This window comes from Trichosurus vulpecula, chromosome 2 (genome assembly GCF_011100635.1).
Source record: "Trichosurus vulpecula isolate mTriVul1 chromosome 2, mTriVul1.pri, whole genome shotgun sequence".
In the NCBI taxonomy this organism is placed as follows: domain Eukaryota; kingdom Metazoa; phylum Chordata; class Mammalia; order Diprotodontia; family Phalangeridae; genus Trichosurus; species Trichosurus vulpecula.
Genome location: NC_050574.1, coordinates 328,968,375 through 328,988,693, shown reverse-complemented (window position 1 = coordinate 328,988,693; position 20,319 = coordinate 328,968,375). Strand labels below are relative to the sequence as shown.

The 20,319-nt window shown below is 46.1% G+C and overlaps 2 protein-coding genes across 2 annotated transcripts in view; both read right to left on the bottom strand.

The window, feature by feature from the left end:
• The window catches only part of MUC4 (mucin 4, cell surface associated), a 56,266-nt gene extending 38,646 nt beyond the window's left edge, over positions 1-17,620 (bottom strand). Inside the window, exons 1-4 of the mRNA XM_036744090.1 lie at positions 12,868-17,620; positions 8,418-12,566; positions 5,493-5,617; positions 4,374-4,538 (exon numbers count right to left, since the gene is read on the bottom strand). Coding sequence (XP_036599985.1) covers positions 4,374-4,538; positions 5,493-5,617; positions 8,418-12,566; positions 12,868-17,620 — 9,192 coding nt within the window. The remainder of the gene's footprint in view (positions 1-4,373; positions 4,539-5,492; positions 5,618-8,417; positions 12,567-12,867) is intronic.
• Positions 2,093-2,446, bottom strand: LOC118840122 (V-type proton ATPase subunit G 1-like). The gene has a single exon (XM_036747631.1). The coding sequence runs from the start codon at positions 2,444-2,446 to the stop codon at positions 2,093-2,095; it is 354 nt and encodes a 117-aa protein (XP_036603526.1).
• Positions 17,621-20,319: the final 2,699 nt, after the last annotated feature.

Genomic DNA, 20,319 nt, shown 5'->3' with positions numbered 1-20,319 from the left:
GGTATTGCTCTCCAAAATTGTTGGATTAGTTCACAACTCCACCAACAATGCATTAAGTGTCCCAGTTTTCCCACATCCCCTCCAACACCCAACATTTTCCTATCATATTAGCCAATATGATAGGTATAAAGTGCTACCTCAGAGTTGTTTTAATTTGCATTTCCCTAATCAGTAGCGATTTAGAGCATTTTTTCATACAACTAGAAAAAGCTTTGATTTCTTTGTCTGAAGACTGTGTGTTTCCTTTGATCATTTATCAATTGGGGAATGATACATTTTTATAAATTTGACTCATTTCTCTCTATATTTGAGAACCAGTCAATTCTTATGGGCCTAAGATTTGGGGGGTGGTGGTGGGGAGAAGCCTATTGGCAAATAGACTAGGACTATAAAGTCACAGTGAAGGTGCTGACTGGCATCTGTAACTTACATCAGTAAAAACTGAGGTCCAGGCCCTATCCCTATCCCATTAGCAAAACTATAGTGCAGTACTTTCAATAGACTCTGGGGGTAGATTTGAACAACACTCCTTTAAGATACTGGGGTCCTTTCTAGGAGTCACAGCTGGAAAGGGTTGGTTACCTAGTTGAGCTCACTCTAGGGGAATTAGAAAATATATGCTTAAGGGCTAACCTAAAGTTATCAAATCTTATATGCTTCTGGAGTCCCAACTGAAATAGTTTCAGTGACAATTTTGAAATCTCTATGAAGATGCTGCTAATGTGATAACCAGCCCTCCCCTAAAACAGGGAGGATGAATCAGCACTCAGATATGTGGTTCTGATTCAAATTTCTGCATAAATCCCAGTGCTTAACAAGCTTGACCACAGTAAAGGAGCTGACCAAGAGTTCCCTGAAGGTTGGCAGGTATGTTCTTTTATATCTACAACCTTAGAGCCTGCCTCGACAAAATGCTGAGCACCAAGTGGGAGTTCACCATATGAACACAAGACACTTAAATGCTTGGAGATAGCATGAAGCTGCTACAGGCTTGAGACATCTAGTGCACTAGAAGCCACTTTGAAAATAAAGCATCTAAAGTAAGTTGTGTGGTGGATCTCTGAAAAAAAGGCAAATAATGTTAGGAAAAACTGTTGGGGAAAAATACTATTTTTGTTCCTAAGGTTCCCATAATGCACATTTTTTTCTTAATTAAAAAAAAAGACAAAACAAAACAAACTTTGGGGTGCTGCTAATTTCCCAAGCAACATGTAGAGCAGCTGGGTTAAAGAACTTTTTTTTTTTACTATTTGCTTAAAAAAGTGTGAACTAGAGAAAAAGCTAAGGAGCACTTATGTTCAAGAACCTTTACATTCAAGTGACCATCCCTGTACTAAATGTAACATGGTATAAGCACCTGAGTTCTGTCAGCTGCTTCTGTTCCATAACCAAGTTAACTCAAGAGATCCTAAATAGCTCTATCCATACTGATCCCCATCTAGATGGAGCTATTTTAAGGATGCCCATTTACCTCTCAGGTTTCCTTAATGTTTACAATAATTATGCCCTTAAGAAAGCTACATAGAACTGCATCCACTTTTAAACTTTTTTCTTTAATGAATTTTCTTATGCACTAAGCCCCACTAGCATAGAATTGACTAATTTAACTCCTTTTTTCTCTCCCTGAATTTAGCTTCCTTCTTTCTTTAAGGAATTTTTTCCTGCACCATGACCGCGGAGGAAAGCGGTGTAGCATTCTCCAGCTTACCAACAAAATGCCCAGAAAAAAGTTGTACTCATGTACATGAGTCAGTAAGTGATAAGAGACAAGACTATTAAATCTTTGGATGGACTTTCAATAGGTATGCAGCTAGATTCTCTAGTCTCCAAGATTGGGATACTATACAGAAGTAATCTGAAGGGTCCACACAAGAATATAATTACAGCCTGGCTAAAAATTCACGTTGTACAGTAGGGGAACTGAACTCCCAATCTATGAAATATGGGCTCGCTTTTTTCTTTTTCTTTCTTCCTCCTTTTCTTCCTTCCTTTCTTTTTCTTTTCCTTAATTATATGTTTGGTCTTTCTTTCATCCTCCTTTCCTTCCTTTCTTTTCTCTCTTTCCTTCTTTCTTTTTCTTTCTTTTCCCTAATTATACAATGATTTTGGTTTCACGCAATTTGGGCTGAACTCGATAGACCAAATCCAACAGGAATTCCACAACCGCCTCCTTGTTCTTCTTGAACTGCTCCTGGATTACGGCTATTTTCACCTCGGTTTCCTTCTCTAATTCGACGCTGGACGCGCCTTGGCTACCAAGGGCCTCAGCTTCCTTGGCCTTAAATTCGGTCTCCCTCTTCAGTCTGTACTGTTCCACCTCGTTCTGGGCTTCTTCCTTGGCCTGCTTCAGTCTCTCCACCTTTCTCCTGCGGGCTTCTAAAATCTTTTCGGAAGCTCGCTTTTCTGCCTGCAGAAGCTGCTGGATGCCCTGCGACTGGCTGGCCATGGCGAGTCCCAGCCGGAGCCCAGACTGCTGGGACTCCACCCCCTCCCTCCTCCCACTGACTCTTCCCCGCAGGTCTGCGGACCCATCCCACGTCCAGGCTGCGGACGTGAACTACGCCATCAAGCATTTGTTAAGCACCTATTGTGTGCTAGGGGCTGGAGCCACAAAGCCAAAAAATCCTTGCTCCCCCTGGAAACTTGCATTTTTATGGCGACAGACCACAGGCCTACGCGGCAAAAGAAATACAAAATATATACAGAGTATTGGGCAAGGTAAATTTCAGAGATGAGGAAAAGGGCTCGTGGACGACCCGTAGTGCCTGAGCTGAGCTGTGAACGAAACTAGAGATTCTAAGGAGAAAACACGAGAAGAGGGTGCAATTTAAGCAATATGCACATTACAATATGTACATAAGACACTTAATTGCTTGAAGATAGCATGGCTTTGGGGGGTGGGGGGGAGATAGAGAGTGCAGATGAATGTCGTGTATGAGAAACAGGTAGAAGGCCAGTGTGAACCAACTGAAGATATCCTGAGAGGAATGAAGTACAATATAGCCCGACTGACGGGATCGATGGTAATAATATCTGTCATCTGCCTCTCAGGGTGGTTGTGAGGTTCGAAGGTTTCATTTGTACAGAGCTTTGCAAACTGTAAAGCACCATATAAAAGATAGCTGTTATTGTGAGTTATTATTTCAATGCTATAGAGAGGAGTTTGCAGTTGACCTTACAGGTAATAGGGAGCCCCTGGAGGTTACTGAGCCGAGAAGTATGGCCAAACCTGAGCTTTAGGAAGTTAACTTTGGCAGATGTGTGGAGGATGGATAAGGGGCAGACTTGAGGGGGAAGGCCAACTAAGAGGCTATTTCAACAGCCCAGCAGGTGACAAGTGCTGAAGGACAATTAAACTCGGTGGCCGTGTGTTGAAGAGAAGGGGATGAGACCTGCGGTGCGGTCTTGGCAAGGAACTGGGTAAGACTGAGAATGAAGACTGAAGGATGACTCCTTCCCAGGCAAAGGAGGGCAACTGAAAGAATGGTGGTGACCTCAAGAGAAATAGATTATTTAGGAAAAGGAGGGGGTTTGTGGAAAACATAAAGAGTTCTGTTTTAGACAAGTTATTTTGGAAATGTCTACAGCATAACCCATACAAAATGTCTAATAAGGAGTTGGTGATGTGGGATGACATGGGATAGGATCTCAGGGGAACGATGGGGGTGGGGAGGGGAACCTGTGGCCTTTAAATCCTTAAATGCAGCTTTTTACCTGTAAAATTTGGATTCAGTCAAAAGGCCCCACTTAAGGATCTAGAAGGCCATATGTTTCCTCAAGGCTGTAGGTTCCCCGCCCCTGGACTAGGACCTTTTGTAGGCGGGGACTCAAGCTGAGACCAGAATGGAGCTAGAAATTCCTTAAGGTAGAGGACACGGGGACAGACTGTAAGCTTTTAGAAGACAAGGATTGTACTTCATTCATTTTATTCCTCTTCAGTACCCGGCACAATGCCTTGCACATAGCAGATGCTCAATAAATATTTTTGACCGAATGAATAGCAATAGTCTAGCTGAGGAGCAGAGGCAGACTTTTTGAAATGATCCAAGTTTATTAAAGCAGGGTTCTTGAAATGATCTAGTTTTAATGTGTGATTTCATTGATATAGGGAACTCTAGAGAGGAACATCCTAAGTTGGCATCTGCTCGCAGTACATCTTACAGAGTTTCCTGGGTCACAGCAGGGTCAAATGACTTACCTCAAGTCACACAGCCAGTAGCCATCAGAGGCAGAGCAGCTCTTTGTTCTCTTTACCACTCTGTCTGGGTGTCCTTGATACTGATTCTTAGCCATTCTCTTCTTCCTTCTCCCCTCCACTCCCACTCAATTCTAGACCCCCTTGGTAGCATTTGAACCAAGCCAGTCGTACTCACCTGGTAAAATATTTCTCCTCGACCACTGGAAAAATCAGCATCATCCCAAAATGCAGCCACTATAGCCAAATTGTCGTTGGCTGTAAAGCCCCTGGGAGGTGGGTTTGGGTAGGAGAAAATGTCGAATTCTGAGGTCGGGAAGATGATCTGGCCATTGTCTGTAAACTGAAGGTAGTCATGTTAGCAGAGGGAGAGAAGAGGGAGGGGAGCAGGAGATTAGTCTGGATGACTGTGCAGATGGGGCAATAGTTGGCATCTTAGAGATGGCACAGTCTCTTGGTAAGTTATATATCATCCATCCCTTTACCTTCAGGTTAGTCTTTTAAATCATCCTATATGTTTTGCTTCACTAGGCACATTTGTTACAAGCATTTTATTTTACTTTTCTTTTTCCACTAGGCAGAGGAAGGTGGAAGGAGAAGGGGAGATAAGGGATAGGGCAGAAACAAAAGAAAAAAGGAAAGAAAGACAAGAGGGTCATTGAGACATCTTTTTTTAAATAAAGACAAGAGAGCAGAAGGCAGGACAAGGACAGATAAGGACAGTTTGGCTACAGGTTGATCTTTTTATATATATAGAAAGAGATATTATTAAGACATATTATTTTATCTTCTATATATAGAAGAGACCTGTGTTTTCATGTACAATCTTCTTTTTCTGTTTTGCAATGCATAGGCAAATATCCCTTTTACTAAGCATTTGATAAGTTCATAATAAACATTTTTTTTAAAAAATCATCCCACGTAACTCACTCATCATCCCATATATTCAAAGACCAGCTAAGAAGATGGCACAGTCTAGGGACCCTTTCTCAGCATAATATTTTTAAATAATTGAAGAAAATGCTTAATTTCAGTTAGAGGTTAGTGAAATAAAAATATATTTTTCCCCCATCCCAGATCATGGAATCCCTAAAGTCTATCCATGGACCCCTTGGGGGTTTGTGAGCCCCAGGTTCCAAAAGAACCCTCTAAGTTGTTGATTAACTCAAACAAGTACAAAAGAGTAGCTTGGAGCTAGAGTCGATGCTCTTGAGCCAGAGGGTCTGGGAACTAGGAGGCACAGAGAGGCTAAGCCACTAATTGGATAGGCCAGCAGAAGCTCCTCAGTGTGACTTACATAGAGGAAATCCCGGAGCTTTGAACCAAAGGGGAATCCAATCTGAGGCCTGAAGACTCCTACGGTAAAGTCCACACTCAGACGGACATATCTTTGGTCCTGTTGGTAGGGGAAGAGTGGAATACCTGAAAATGGAAGTAGAAGACAAATGAGAGACCTTTGTAGGGAAGCCCGACCATAGCTAAAAGGATTCTCCAGGTACTACCTCATCTTCCAAAGCAAATCAATCTCGTCAGTCTCTAAATAAAATCAGGGGTTATGCCTAGCACTGATGCTGTCGTCGTCGTCGTCATCATCGTTGTCCGCCTCCTCCTCCTCCTCCAATTTCAAGTCGTAATTTCTCAGCTTACATGGAAAACAGTAGACTCATAGTATATTATCGTCACCCTTGCCCAGTGCAGTGGTGACAGGACAGCAACCAGACTCCCCAGTTTCCAGAGGTAATATGGAGTCAGGAAATTTTGGGTCTGAGTCTTACTATGACCTTGGGCAAGTCATTTAATCTTTGTGAATGTTTCCTCATCCAAAAATGGCGATCATAGGATCAGCAGGCCCTGCCTCAAAGAGCTCTTGAAGTCAAAAGAGATAAAATGTAAAATACTTTGCATGCTTTTAAGCACTATATAGTCGTTTACATATAATAGTAACAGTAGTTATTATTAAGCAATAGAGGTGAAGAGAGATTAAGAAACTAGCTCCGGGAGACTTAGATCATCAATGGTAGAACTAGGACAGTGAGATAAATGAGTATTAATAACCAGTGATTTGGGGAGATCCAGAGGTCCCCCCTTTTTCTAAAATCCCGATTTCTAAAGTTCAGTCTCTTAAAGGACATTACCGATAATGAGATTGGACTAACTTTTGGACTAACCCAGATGGGGAGGCCATTGTGCTTTATTCAGGTTTGAGTGGGGATAAATTCTTTGAATAGATTGCCAAAACTGGGGAGTAACTTAGAAATAAATGACCTAATCAAAGTGCATTTGAATAGGTTCATCCCCTCATTGTAATATTTATTCTCATTAATTGTTAATCAATTAGAGTTGATTGTCACCCTGGAAAACATCCCTCTTCCAATGGTCATATAAGCCGTGAGCCTACAGTCATGATCAGCTTTGGTCTAAGAGAGAGATAGACAATGACCATCCTTTTATTAGAATGCTGGCATTATCAGTGAAATGATTAAATTACCCAGAAATTATGTCTCTTGAACTTTTTAAATGCCACAACAGGAATACAGATTTCCTGGTTCCCAGACTTGTCTCTGTGTTAGATAGAGAACTACATGATACCTGTTCCCAACACACACTTTAAGCTCCAGTCAGACACAGCCCTTACCTGTAAAGGGACTGGTGGTGGTTGTGGATGTTTTTTGTTGGGTGACAGTAGATGTTCTTGGAGTGGAAGCTAGGAGGGCAGGAAGGGTAGTTTGAAGTGCTGCTGTGGCTGTACTCTTTTCACTGTGGGTCCATGGTAGGGTTGCTGGAGAGGCTGTTGTTTCTAGGTTTGGGAGAGGGGGGTTCACCATCAGCCACAGAAAGAGAAGGGTGGACTGTTTAATCACCATGGGACAGCAAGGACTTTTAGAGATTACAATAGTCTCACCCACCCACCCCACAGCTGCTTCCAGACAGGACCCCACAGCCATTGTGCAGGAGACAATGAAGGAGGGAGCTACCAAATGTTTCTGCAGGTGATTCTGTCTTTGAGGACTCAGCAGCAATGGATGAAGAAGACCTAGAAAAGAAAGCTCTCACCTTCCAAATGCTTCAAATGGTTCAACAACAAAAATATATATGGTTTTATTAGTGGAAATGACACTAAAGAAGATGGTTTGTTGCCCTACTCTAAGGACCACTGGGCTTTTCCATCTGACTTGAAAACTCCTTTTAGTGTTATTTCTCCCATTAGAACATAAGGTCCTTGAAAATAAGGAGTGCTTCAGTTTTCTACATATGTCCCCTGGCACTTAGCAAAACAGTGAGTGCTTAATAAATGCTTTTTCATTCAATCACTCATTCGTTCACTCATGTGTTCATTCCTTCTGTCAGCTTATAAGAAGTGATTCCCAGAGGTCCTATGGTGCACCCCTTAACCCTATAAGCCCATAAACCAACCTCTGTAGATGGAGATCATTGTCTTCTTAAATATTCCTAGGAAGGACATTCCAAAAACTTCCTTCACCTTTCTTAGCTCTATGTGTCTGACTCTCCCTATCCATAGCCCACCTCATTCCAATGAGCTCATCTCTCATTCTCTCTGTCTCTGTCTCTCTTTCTCTGTGTCTCTGTCTATGTCTCTCTGTCTCTATCTCTGTCTCTGTCTGTCTCTTATAGGGTCATAGATTTAGAGCTGTAAACGATCTTAAAAGTGAACAAGTCCATTGTTTTCTCATTTTAAAGATGAGAAAGCAAGCTAAGAGAGATTAAATTACTTCACTGTACTTAGTAAGTGTCTGAAGTGGGATTTGAACTGAAGTTTACATGACACCAAGTTTAACAGTGCCCTGTGCCACCTCATTGCCTCAAAATCGGGAGGCTTCCTCAGGTTGCAGTGACTCAAAGTGGACATGGCAAAAAAAAAGGCAACAGAGTTCCCACTGACCTGAAGATAGGGAAACCGTAGCATTCTCAGAAGTCATCCGGATGGTTGTGCTAGACTGGAGAGTGCTAGCTTTGGATGTACTCACAGGTGGAGTAGTGATATGACTTGTGGATGGAAGAGTCTGGTTTGCAATGACAGTGGCTCCAGAAGATGAGGTAATGGGAAACTGTGTGGAGGTGAATGAATCAGTGGCTGTACTTGAAGTACTTAATGTAGAGCTAGGAGGTCTGGTGTAACTGGATGGCAATCCTGGAGTGGTAGCAGTAATCTCTGTGAATTCAGTGCTCCTGGTGGGCTGTGAAGATGGTGCTGAACTCTCACCACTGGTAGGTCCTGAGGAGGTCAATGCTGTTGTCTTGGTTGATGACTGGGACAAGGATGGTGCTGATGCAACAGGTGTGGTGTGAGGTGTGCTGCCTGGGGGTGCTGCAGAACTCACAAAGGGAGTCACCAGAGTGGTGGAACCAGAATGAGTTGAGGGAGTAGTACTGTATGCAGGTACGTGGCTTTGAGTGGTGGGTAAAGATGTGCTGCTAACTGGCTCATGATCCAGGGAAGGGACTGTTATAGGAACAATGGTCTCATTGAGGGTTGTATTTGTGCTTCCCGTCTGGGGAAGGGTGGTTCTTTCTGTGGGTGTGAGGCTAGTGTGTGAAGCTCCTGCTGTCACAGTTATGGAGCTTGGACTGAAAGAAGAAGCAACATTTGTGATGAAAACTGAAGTAGATGGTTCTAGAGAAGTACTCCCGGGAGTAGAGGAACCAGACACAAGAGTGGTGGGAATACTTGAATCTGTGCTCCTGGATGGCGATATAGTTGTGATCCCAAGAGTACTGGTTGTGGATTCAACTGTTGTCAGAGTGGAGGAGCTGGCAGAGGAGTCTGTTGGCATGGGTGTGCCTGTTGTCCCCTGAGTTCCTGTGGTCTGGGAGGTTGTTGTCTGTTGAGTAGGGGTTGTGGATTCAGCTGTTGTCAGAGTGAAGGAGCTGACAGGGGAGGCTGTTGGTGTGGTGGTTGTCCCCTGGGTGTCTGTGGTGTGGGAGGTTGTTGTCTGTTGAGTTGGGGTTGTGGATTCACCTGTAGTCAAAGTAGAGTATCTGGCAGAGGAAGCTGTTGGTGTTGATGTGGTGATTGTCCCCTCAGTTTCTGTGGTCTGGGAGGTTGTGGTCCCTTGAGTAGGGGTTGTGGATTCAGCTGTAGTCAGAGTGGAGGAGCTGGCAGAGGAGGCTGTTGGTGTTGCTGTGGTGATTGTCCCCTCAGTGTCTGTGGTCTGGGAGGATGTTGTCTGTTGAATAGAGGTTGTGGATTCAGCTGTTGTCAGAGAGGACAAGCTGACAGAAAAGGCTGTTGCTGTTGGTGTGGTGCTTGTCCCCTGACTTTCTGTGTTCTGAGAGGTTGTTGTCTGTTGAGTAGGGGTTTTGGATTCAGCTGTAGTCAGAGTGGAGGAGCTGGCAGAGGAGGGTGATGGTGTTGATATGATGGTTGTCCCCTGAGTTTCTGTGGTCTGGGAGGCTGTGGTCTTTTGAGTCGGAGTTGTGAATTGAGCTGTAGTCAGAGTGGAGGAGATGGCAGAGGAGGCCGTTGGTGTTGATGTGGTGGTTGTCCCTTCAGTTTCTGTGGTCTGGGAGGTTCTTGTGGTCTGTTGAGTAGAGGTTGTAGATTCAGCTGTAGTCAGAGTGGAGGAGCTGGCAGAAGATGCTGTTGGTGTTGATGTGGTGGTTTTCCCCTCAGTTTCTGTGGTTTGGGAGGTTGTTGATGGTTGAGTAGAGGTTGTGGATTCAGCTGTTGTCAGAGTGGAGGAGCTGGCAGAGGAGGTTGTTGGTGTTGGTGTGGTGGTTGTCCCCTCATTTTCTGTGGTCTGGGAGGTTGTGGTCTGTTGAGTAGAGGTTGTAGATTCAGCTGTTGCTGGAGTGGAAGAGCTGGCAGAAGAAGCTGTTGGTGTTAGTATGGTACTTGTCCCCTGACTTTCTGTGGTCTGGAAGGTTGTTGTCTGTTGAGTAGGGGTTGTGGATTCAGCTGTTGTCAGAGTGGAGGAGCTGCCAGAAGAGGCTGTTGGTGTTGGTGTGCTGGTTTTCCCCCCAATTTCTGTAGTCTGGGAGGTTGTTGTCTGTTGAGGAGAGGTTGTGGATTCAGCTGTTGTTAGAGTGGAGGAGCTGGCAGAAGAGGCTGTTGGTGTTGGTGTGGTGCTTGTCCCCTGAGTTTCTGTGGTGTGGGAGGTTGTTGATGGTTGAGTAGTGGTTGTGGATTCAGCTGTTGTCAGAGTGGAGGAGTTGGCAGAAGATGCTGTTGGTGTTGGTGTGGTGGTTGTACCCTGAGTTTCTGTGGTTTGGGAGGTTGTTGATGATTGAGTAGGGGTTGTGGATTCAGCTGTTGTCAGAGTGGAGGAGCTGGCAGAGGACGTTGTGGGTGTTGGTGTGGTGGTTGTCCCCTCAGTGTCTGTGGTCTGGGAGGTTGTTGTCTCTTGAGTTGATGTTGTGGATTCAGCTGTTATCAGAGTGGAGGAGCTGGCAGAAGAGCCTGTTGTTGTTGGTGTGGTGCTTGTCACCTGAGTTTCTGTGGTGTGGGAGGTTGTTGACTCTTGAGTAGTGGTTGTGGATTCAGCTGTTGTCAGAGTGGAGGAGCTGGCAGAAGAGGCTGTTGGTGTTGCTGTGGTGGTTGTCCCCTCAGTGTCTGTGGTCTGGGAGGTTGTGCTCTGTTGAGTAGGGGTTGTGGATTCAGCTGTAGTCAGAGTAGAGGAGCTGGCAGAAGATGCTGTTGGTGTTGGTGTGGTGCTCATCCCCTGACTCTCTGTGTTCTGGGTGGTTGTTGTCTGTTGAGTAGGGGTTGTGGATTCAGCTGTAGTCAGAGTGAAGGAGCTGGTAGAAGAGCCTGTTGGTGTTGGTGTGGTGCTTGTCCCCTGAGATTCTGTGGTGTCGGAGGTTGTTGGCTCTTGAGTAGTGGTTGTGGATTCAGCTGCAGTCAGAGTGGAGGAGGTGGCAGAAGATGCTGTTGGTGTTGGTGTGGTGGTTGTCCCCTCAGTGTCTGTGGTCTGGGAGGTTGTTGTCTCTTGAGTTGATGTTGTGGATTCAGCTGTTATCAGAGTGGAGGAGCTGGCAGAAGAGCCTGTTGTTGTTGGTGTGGTGCTTGTCACCTGAGTTTCTGTGGTGTGGGAGGTTGTTGACTCTTGAGTAGTGGTTGTGGATTCAGCTGTTGTCAGAGTGGAGGAGCTGGCAGAAGATGCTGTTGGTGTTGGTGTGGTGGTTGTCCCCTCAGTGTCTGTGGTCTGGGAGGTTGTGGTCTGTTGAGTAGGGGTTGTGGATTCAGCTGTAGTCAGAGTAGAGGAGCTGGCAGAAGATGCTGTTGGTGTTGGTGTGGTGCTCATCCCCTGACTCTCTGTGTTCTGGGTGGTTGTTGTCTGTTGAGTAGGGGTTGTGGATTCAGCTGTAGTCAGAGTGAAGGAGCTGGTAGACGAGCCTGTTGGTGTTGGTGTGGTGCTTGTCCCCTGAGATTCTGTGGTGTCGGAGGTTGTTGGCTCTTGAGTAGTGGTTGTGGATTCAGCTGCAGTCAGAGTGGAGGAGGTGGCAGAAGATGCTGTTGGTGTTGGTGTGGTGGTTGTCCCCTCAGTGTCTGTGGTCTGGGAGGTTGTTATCTGTTGAGTAGGGGTTGTGGATTCAGCTGTAGTCAGAGTGGAGGAGCTGGGAGAGGAGGCTGTTGGTGTTGATGTGGTAGTTGTCCCCTCAGTTTCCGTGGTCTTGGAGGTTGTGGTCTGTTGAGTAGACTTTGTGGACTCAGTTGTCAGAGTGGAGGAGCTGGCAGAGGAGGTTGTGGGTGTTAGTGTGGTGGTTGTCCCCTGATTTTCTGTGGTCAGGGAGGTTGTTGTCTGTTGAGTAGAGGTTGTGGATTCAGCTGTAGTCAGAGTTGAGGAGCTGGCAGAAGATGCTGTTGGTGTTGGTGTGGTGCCTGTCCCCTGACTTTCTGTGGTCTGGGAGGTTGTTGTCTGTTGAATAGAGGTTGTGGCTTCAGCTGTAGTCAGAGTGGAGGAGCTGGCAGAAGAGCCTGTTGGTGTTGGTGTGGTGGTTGTCCCCTCAGTGTCTGTGGTCTGAGAGGTTGTTGTCTCTTGAGTTGAGGTTGTGGATTCACCTGTAGTCAGAGTGGAGGAGCTGGCAGAGGAGGCTGTTGGTGCTAATGTGGTGGTTGTCCCCTCAGTTTCTGTGGTCTGGGAGGTTGTGGTCTGTTGAGTAGAGGTTGTGGATTCAGCTGTTGTCAGAGTGGAGGAGCTGGCAGAGGACGTTGTGGGTGTTGGTGTGGTGGTTGTCCCCTGATTTTCTGTGGTCAGGGAGGTTGTTGTCTGTTGAGTAGAGGTTGTGGATTCAGCTGTAGTCAGAGTGGAGGAGCTGGCAGAAGAGGCTGTTGGTGTTGGTGTGGTGCTTGTCCCCTCATTTTCTGTGGTCTGTGAGGTTGCTGTCTGTTGAGTAGGGGTTTTGGATTCAGCTGTAGTCAGAGTGGAAGAGCTGGCAGAAGAGGCTGTTGGTGTTGGTGTGGTGGTTGTCCCCTCATTTTCTGTGGTCTGGGAGGTTTGTGGTCTGTTGAGTAGACTCTGTTGACTCAGCTGTTGTCAGAGTGGAGGAGCTGGCAGAGGAGGTTGTGGGTGTTGGTGTGATGGTTGTCCCCTGAGTTTCTGTGGTGTGGGAGGTTGTTGACTCTTGAGTAGTGGTTGTGGATTCAGCTGTTGTCAGAGTAGAGGAGCTGGCAGAAGATGCTGTTGGTGTTGGTGTGCTTCTTGTCCCCTGACTTTCTGTGGTCTGGGAGGTTGTTGTCTGTTGAGTAGTGGCTGTGGCTTCAGTTGTAGTTAGAGTGGAGGAGCTGGCAGAAGAGGCTGTTGGTGTTGGTGTGGTGGTTGTCCCCTCAGTGTCTGTGGTCTGAGAGGTTGTTGTCTCTTGAGTTGAGGTTGTGGATTCACCTGTAGTCAGAGTGGAGGAGCTGGCAGAGGAGGCTGTTGGTGCTAATGTGGTGGTTGTCCCCTCAGTTTCTGTGGTCTGGGAGGTTGTGGTCTGTTGAGTAGAGGTTGTGGATTCAGCTGTTGTCAGAGTGGAGGAGCTGGCAGAGGAGGCTGTTGGTGCTAATGTGGTGGTTGTCCCCTCAGTTTCTGTGGTCTGAGAGGTTGTGGTCTGTTGAGTAGAGGTTGTGGATTCAGCTGTTGTCAGAGTGGAGGAGCTGGCAGAAGATGCTGTTGGTGTTGGTGTGGTGGTTGTCCCCTCAGTGTCTGTGGTCTGAGAGGTTGTTGTCTCTTGAGTTGAGGTTGTGGATTCACCTGTAGTCAGAGTGGAGGAGCTGGCAGAGGAGGCTGTTGGTGCTAATGTGGTGGTTGTCCCCTCAGTTTCTGTGGTCTGGGAGGTTGTGGTCTGTTGAGTAGAGGTTGTGGATTCAGCTGTTGTCAGAGTGGAGGAGCTGGCAGAAGAGCCTGTTGGTGTTGGTGTGGTGGTTGTCCCCTCAGTGTCTGTGGTCTGAGAGGTTGTTGTCTCTTGAGTTGAGGTTGTGGATTCACCTGTAGTCAGAGTGGAGGAGCTGGCAGAGGAGGCTGTTGGTGCTAATGTGGTGGTTGTCCCCTCAGTTTCTGTGGTCTGGGAGGTTGTGGTCTGTTGAGTAGAGGTTGTGGATTCAGCTGTTGTCAGAGTGGAGGAGCTGGCAGAGGACGTTGTGGGTGTTGGTGTGGTGGTTGTCCCCTGATTTTCTGTGGTCAGGGAGGTTGTTGTCTGTTGAGTAGAGGTTGTGGATTCAGCTGTAGTCAGAGTGGAGGAGCTGGCAGAAGAGGCTGTTGGTGTTGGTGTGGTGCTTGTCCCCTCATTTTCTGTGGTCTGTGAGGTTGCTGTCTGTTGAGTAGGGGTTTTGGATTCAGCTGTAGTCAGAGTGGAAGAGCTGGCAGAAGAGGCTGTTGGTGTTGGTGTGGTGGTTGTCCCCTCATTTTCTGTGGTCTGGGAGGTTGTGGTCTGTTGAGTAGACTCTGTTGACTCAGTTATTGTCAGAGTGGAGGAGCTGGCAGAGGAGGTTGTGGGTGTTGGTGTGATGGTTGTCCCCTGAGTTTCTGTGGTGTGGGAGGTTGTTGACTCTTGAGTAGTGGTTGTGGATTCAGCTGTTGTCAGAGTAGAGGAGCTGGCAGAAGATGCTGTTGGTGTTGGTGTGCTTCTTGTCCCCTGACTTTCTGTGGTCTGGGAGGTTGTTGTCTGTTGAGTAGTGGCTGTGGCTTCAGTTGTAGTTAGAGTGGAGGAGCTGGCAGAAGAGGCTGTTGGTGTTGGTGTGGTGGTTGTCCCCTCAGTGTCTGTGGTCTGAGAGGTTGTTGTCTCTTGAGTTGAGGTTGTGGATTCACCTGTAGTCAGAGTGGAGGAGCTGGCAGAGGAGGCTGTTGGTGCTAATGTGGTGGTTGTCCCCTCAGTTTCTGTGGTCTGGGAGGTTGTGGTCTGTTGAGTAGAGGTTGTGGATTCAGCTGTTGTCAGAGTGGAGGAGCTGGCAGAGGAGGCTGTTGGTGCTAATGTGGTGGTTGTCCCCTCAGTTTCTGTGGTCTGAGAGGTTGTGGTCTGTTGAGTAGAGGTTGTGGATTCAGCTGTTGTCAGAGTGGAGGAGCTGGCAGAGGACGTTGTGGGTGTTGGTGTGGTGGTTGTCCCCTGATTTTCTGTGGTCAGGGAGGTTGTTGTCTGTTGAGTAGAGGTTGTGGATTCAGCTGTAGTCAGAGTGGAGGAGCTGGCAGAAGAGGCTGTTGGTGTTGGTGTGGTGCTTGTCCCCTCATTTTCTGTGGTCTGTGAGGTTGCTGTCTGTTGAGTAGGGGTTTTGGATTCAGCTGTAGTCAGAGTGGAAGAGCTGGCAGAAGAGGCTGTTGGTGTTGGTGTGGTGGTTGTCCCCTCATTTTCTGTGGTCTGGGAGGTTGTGGTCTGTTGAGTAGACTCTGTTGACTCAGTTATTGTCAGAGTGGAGGAGCTGGCAGAGGAGGTTGTGGGTGTTGGTGTGGTGGTTGTCCCCTGAGTTTCTGTGGTCTGGGAGGTTGTCTGTTGAATAGGGGTTGTGGATTCAGCTGTTGTCAGAGTGGAAGAGTTGGCGGAAGAGGCTGTTGGTGTTGGTGTGGTGGTTGTCCCCTCAGTTTCTGTGGTCTGGGAGGTTGTGGTCTGTTGAGTAGAGGTTGTGGATTCAGCTGTTGTCAGAGTGGAGGAGCTGGCAGAGGACGTTGTGGGTGTTGGTGTGGTGGTTGTCCCCTGACTTTCAGTGGTTTGGGAGGTTGTTGTCTGTTGAGTAGTGGTTGTGGCTTCAGCTATAGTTAGAATGGAGGAGCTGGCAGAAGAGGCTGTTGGTGTTGCTGTGGTGGTTGTCCCCTCAGTGTCTGTGGTCTGAGAGGTTGTTGTCTCTTGAGTTGAGGTTGTGGATTCAGCTGTAGTCAGAGTGGAGGAGCTGGCAGAAGATGCTGTTGGTGTTGGTGTGGTGGTTGTCCCCTCAGTGTCTGTGGTCTGGGAGGTTGTGGTCTGTTGAGTTGAGGTTGTGGATTCAGCTGTAGTCAGAGTGGAGGAGCTGGCAGAAGAGGCTGTTGGTGTTGGTGTGGTGGTTGTCCCCTGACTTTCTATGGTCTGGGAGGTTGCCTGTTGAATAGGGGTTGTGGATTCAGCTGTTGTCAGAGTGGAATAGCTGGCGGAAGAGGCTGTTGGTGTTGGTGTGGTGGTTGTCCCCTCAGTTTCTGTGGTCTGGGAGGTTGTGGTCTGTTGAGTAGAGGTTGTGGATTCAGCTGTTGTCAGAGTGGAGGAGCTGGCAGAGGACGTAGTGGGTGTTGGTGTGGTGGTTGTCCCCTGACTTTCAGTGGTTTGGGAGGTTGTTGTCTGTTGAATAGAGGTTGTGGATTCAGCTGTAGTCAGAGCGGAGGACCTGGCAGAAGTGGCTGTTGGTGTTGGTGTGGTGGTTGTCCCCGGAGTTTCTGTGGTGTGGGAGGTTGTTGACTCTTGAGTAGTGGTTGTGGATTCACCTGTTGTCAGAGTAGAGGAGCTGGCAGAAGATGCTGTTGGTGTTGGTGTGCTGCTTGTCCCCTGACTTTCTGTGGTCTGGGAGGTTGTTGTCTGTTGAGTAGTGGTTGTGGCTTCAGCTGTAGTTAGAGTGGAGGAGCTGGCAGAAGAGGCTGTTGGTGTTGGTGTGGTGGTTGTCCCCTCAGTTTCTGTGGTCTGAGAGGTTGTTGTCTCTTGAGTTGAGGTTGTGGATTCAGCTGTAGTCAGAGTGGAAGAGCTGGCAGAGGAGGCTGTTGGTGTTGATGTGGTGGTTGTCCCCTCAGTTTCTGTGGTCTGGGAGGTTGTTGTCTCTTGAGTTGAGGTTGTGGATTCAGCTGTAGTCAGAGTGGAAGAGCTGGCAGAGGAGGCTGTTGGTGTTGATGTGGTGGTTGTCCCCTCAGTTTCTGTGGTCTGGGAGGTTGTGGTCTGTTGAGTAGAGGTTGTGGATTCAGCTGTTGTCAGAGTGGAGGAGCTGGCAGAGGATGTTGTGGGTGTTGGTGTGGTGGTTGTCCCCTGACTTTCTATGGTCTGGGAGGTTGTTGTCTGTTGAGTAGAGGTTGTGGATTCAGCTGTAGTCAGAGTGGAGGAGCTGGCAGAAGAGGCTGTTGGTGTTGGTGTGGTGCTTGTCCCCTCATGTTCTGTGGTCTGGGAGGTTGTTGTCTGTTGAGTAGGGGTTTTGGATTCAGCTGTAGTCAGAGTGGAGGAGCTGGCAGAAGATGCTGTTGGTGTTGGTGTGGTGGTTGTCCCCGGAGTGTCTGTGGTCTGGGAGGTTGTTGTGTCTTGAGTAGAGGTTGTGGATTCAGCTGTAGCCAGAGTGGAGGAGCTGGCAGAAGATGCTGTTGGTGTTGGTGTGGTGGTTGTCCCCGGAGTGTCTGTGGTGTGGGAGGTTGTTGACTCTTGAGTAGTGGTTGTGGATTCACCTGTTGTCAGAGTAGAGGAGCTGGCAGAAGATGCTGTTGGTGTTGGTATGCTGCTTGTCCCCTGACTTTCTGTGGTCTGGGAGGTTGTTGTCTGTTGAGTAGTGGTTGTGGCTTCAGCTGTAGTCAGAGTGGAAGAACTGGCAGAAGAGGCTGTTGGTGTTGCTGTGGTGGTTGTCCCCTCATTTTCTGTGGTCTGGGAAGTTGTTGTCTGTTGAGTAGGGGTTGTGGATTCAGCTGTAGTCAGAGTGGAGGAGCTGGCAGAAGATGCTGTTGGTGTTGGTGTGGTGCTTGTCCCCTGAATTTCTGTGGTCTGGGAGGTTGTTGTCTGTTCAGTAGGGGTTGTGGATTCAGCTGTTGTCAGAGTAGAGGAGCTGGCAGAGGAGGCTGTTGGTGTTGATGTGGTGGTTGTCCCCTCAGTTTCTGTGGTCTGGGAGGTTGTGGTCTGTTGAGTCGACTTTGTGGACTCAATTGTTTTCAGAGTGGAGGAGCTGGCAGAGGACGTTGTGGGTGTTGATGTGGCGGTTGTCACCTCTGCACTTATGCTTTCTGTAATAAAGGATAAAGGTCTGAGTTTTATTCCGTTTCTGCTTAGGGAGCTGTTTTCAGTACCCATGGACATCCTTTTGTCGGCTACAAAGGTAGAGCTTTAGCTGGGTGGTGAAAGCCAGGAGATGAGAACAGCAAGGTCCTAGGCATTTGGAATAGTCCCTACAAAGGTGTGGATAAGGAAATTGGAGAGTCCTATGCCATCAGCAGTAGGCACTCCATTATGTCCCAGTTATAGCTTACATACAACAGAATATAAGTACCATTTTTGGAAATGGCTGAGGTATTAAAGGGCAGCAAATATAAAGAGATGAATTTAATTTGATTCTAGAAGTAATCTGAATGCACTGAGATTTTTTGGGTTGGGAAGATTTGGCGCATATGGAGACCTTAACCTTAGAAAACATCATCTTTTCCTCTGTTGCGGGGAAACAAATTAAGAGGCAGTGTTGCAATAGTCCAGGTGAGAGGTTATGAGGACTTGATGTAGGTTGCTGGTTATGTGAATAGAGACAAGGGGACATACGTGAGAGAAACAATGAGATCTGATGACATTGGATATGTGGAGTAGATTTGAGAGCTAGGAGTTGTTGGCCTCAGTGATTGAGAGGATGGTGTTGCCCTTGGCAGTAGTAGGGAAGTTAGAAAGAAGAGAGGATTAGAGAGCAAGAAAATGACTTCTTTTTGGAAACATTCGGTTTGAGATGCTTATGGAGGAAGAGGGAAGGGGAAGGGAACAAACATTTATTAAGTGCCTACTACATGCCAGGCACTCTTTACAAACATCTCATTTGATGTTCACAACAGCCACTGAAGGTACATACTATAATTATCCTCATTTTATAGTTAAGGAAAATGAGTATAGCTAGTAATGTTTTTTCTAGGCAAAAGGATATGCATAGTGTAATGCCTGTTAGGATATAGTTCCAAATTGCTGTCATAGCAATTTCGATTTTAATGTCTTTCCCACCCAGTAGTAGGCCATTTGACCTGCTTACATCACAGGAAGCCTAACTCACATGTGGTGGGAGGAGCTTGCCGAGAGGAAAAGGAAGTTGTGTCACAGGAAATGCTGAGAGAGCAGTTATGACAGAGCTGAGGGAAAGAGAGCAGATGTGTGATAGCTGTGCTATGAGTGTATTTGTGGGAAGGCCCCAGCAGGGGGGTGGATGGTTCTGGGATGGTTCTGGGACTCCATGCTGGGATATTGTGTTTTTAATTCCTTGCTGTTATGATAAAGTGGACTTATTGGTTGTGGGAGTTGGTTGCTTGGTTATGGGATCTGGTCCTCTTGTTTACTTCTTCTACCTCCTACGTGGAGAGTCCCATATATTTTGCAATACAGAGCCACATAGGCATTTTGACAGTTATCATCTATATTGTGATTATTGCCTTGCTGATACAGTTGCTTTCTAGGAAGATTAGACCAACTCAGAGTTCTACCAACAGTGCATTGGTTTGCCTGTCCTCCCCCATAGCCCTGCTAGTTATACTTTTCCTTTTTTTCTTTCATATTTTCCAATCTGAAGTATGTGAAATGGAACCTCAAAGGTGTTAAACTTTACATTTCTTTGATTATTAATGATTCGGAACATTTTTCACATTATTGTTGATAGTTTAAACTTCTTCCCTTGGGCATTTCCTGTTCATATCTTTCGATCATTTATCTATTAGGTTATGATCCTTTTGTTTTTTAGTTGTATAAATTCCCTATATATTGTAGATTGCAGACAGTTATCAGAGAAATTTACTCTAAAGATTTTTGCCTATCAGCTGCTTTCCTTAAAATTCTAATTGTATTGATTTTGTGTAAAACCTTTTCAGTTTTATACGCTCAAAATTCTATATTTTATGACCTGTGTTCCTCCGTCCCTCTTTTTTTTGGTCACAAACCCTTTCTCTGTCCATAATTATGAAGTGTCTCCTTCCATTCTCCTCTAATAAGTTTATGAATAATCCTTAATATCTATCTATCCAATGTCCATTTGGAGCTTACTGTAGTGGAAGATACGAGATCCTAATTTCTCTCAGGCTGCTTTCTAGTTTTTCCAGAAGTTTTGTTGAAGAATGAATCGTTATCTCAGGAATTCATGTCCTTGATTTTATCAATCACTATGATACTGTGTTCAAGTTCTTACGGATTTTGTGTACTGAAAATGTTCTCTTGATCAATTTTTCTATTTTATTAAATAAATGCCAATTTGTTTCGGTGGTTACTGCTTTGTAGTAGAGTTTTTTTTTTAAATGTGGTACTACTAGACTTTCTATTCCCATTTTAAAAACTTATCTTCCGTTAAATTCTTGACATTTTGTTCCTCCAGATGAATTTTGTTGTAACTTTGTCTAGTTTTATAAAGCAATTCTTTCATAGTTTGATTGGTATGGTACTGAATGTGTAAATTAATTTAGATAGTATTGCCATTTTGTTATGTTTTATTATATATCACATATATTTATTTATTATATCTTTAATACCTTAAAACTGCGCTAAGACTTTTGAGACACACGGTTTTCGTACTGCCCAACCACAAGCAATTGATTCATCTCAGTTATTTGCCTTTATTTATTATTTATATGCAAGTGTAGGAGGAGCATCCATCTTAACAGCAAGATCAATGACTTATGTGGGGATCTTGTTCACTGCTGTCTCTTGTTCAATGAAACAATTTCACTTCAATAAATAATAGGTGGCAGAGTGAATAGAACGCTGGAACTGGAGTCAGGAAGACCCGAGTTCAAATCCAGGCTCAGATAGTCGCTAGCTGC

Bases quoted from the DNA above. Each gene is read 5' to 3' on its own strand.
- LOC118840122 (XM_036747631.1), bottom strand. From the start codon at position 2,446: ATGGCCAGCCAGTCGCAGGGCATCCAGCAGCTTCTGCAGGCAGAAAAG.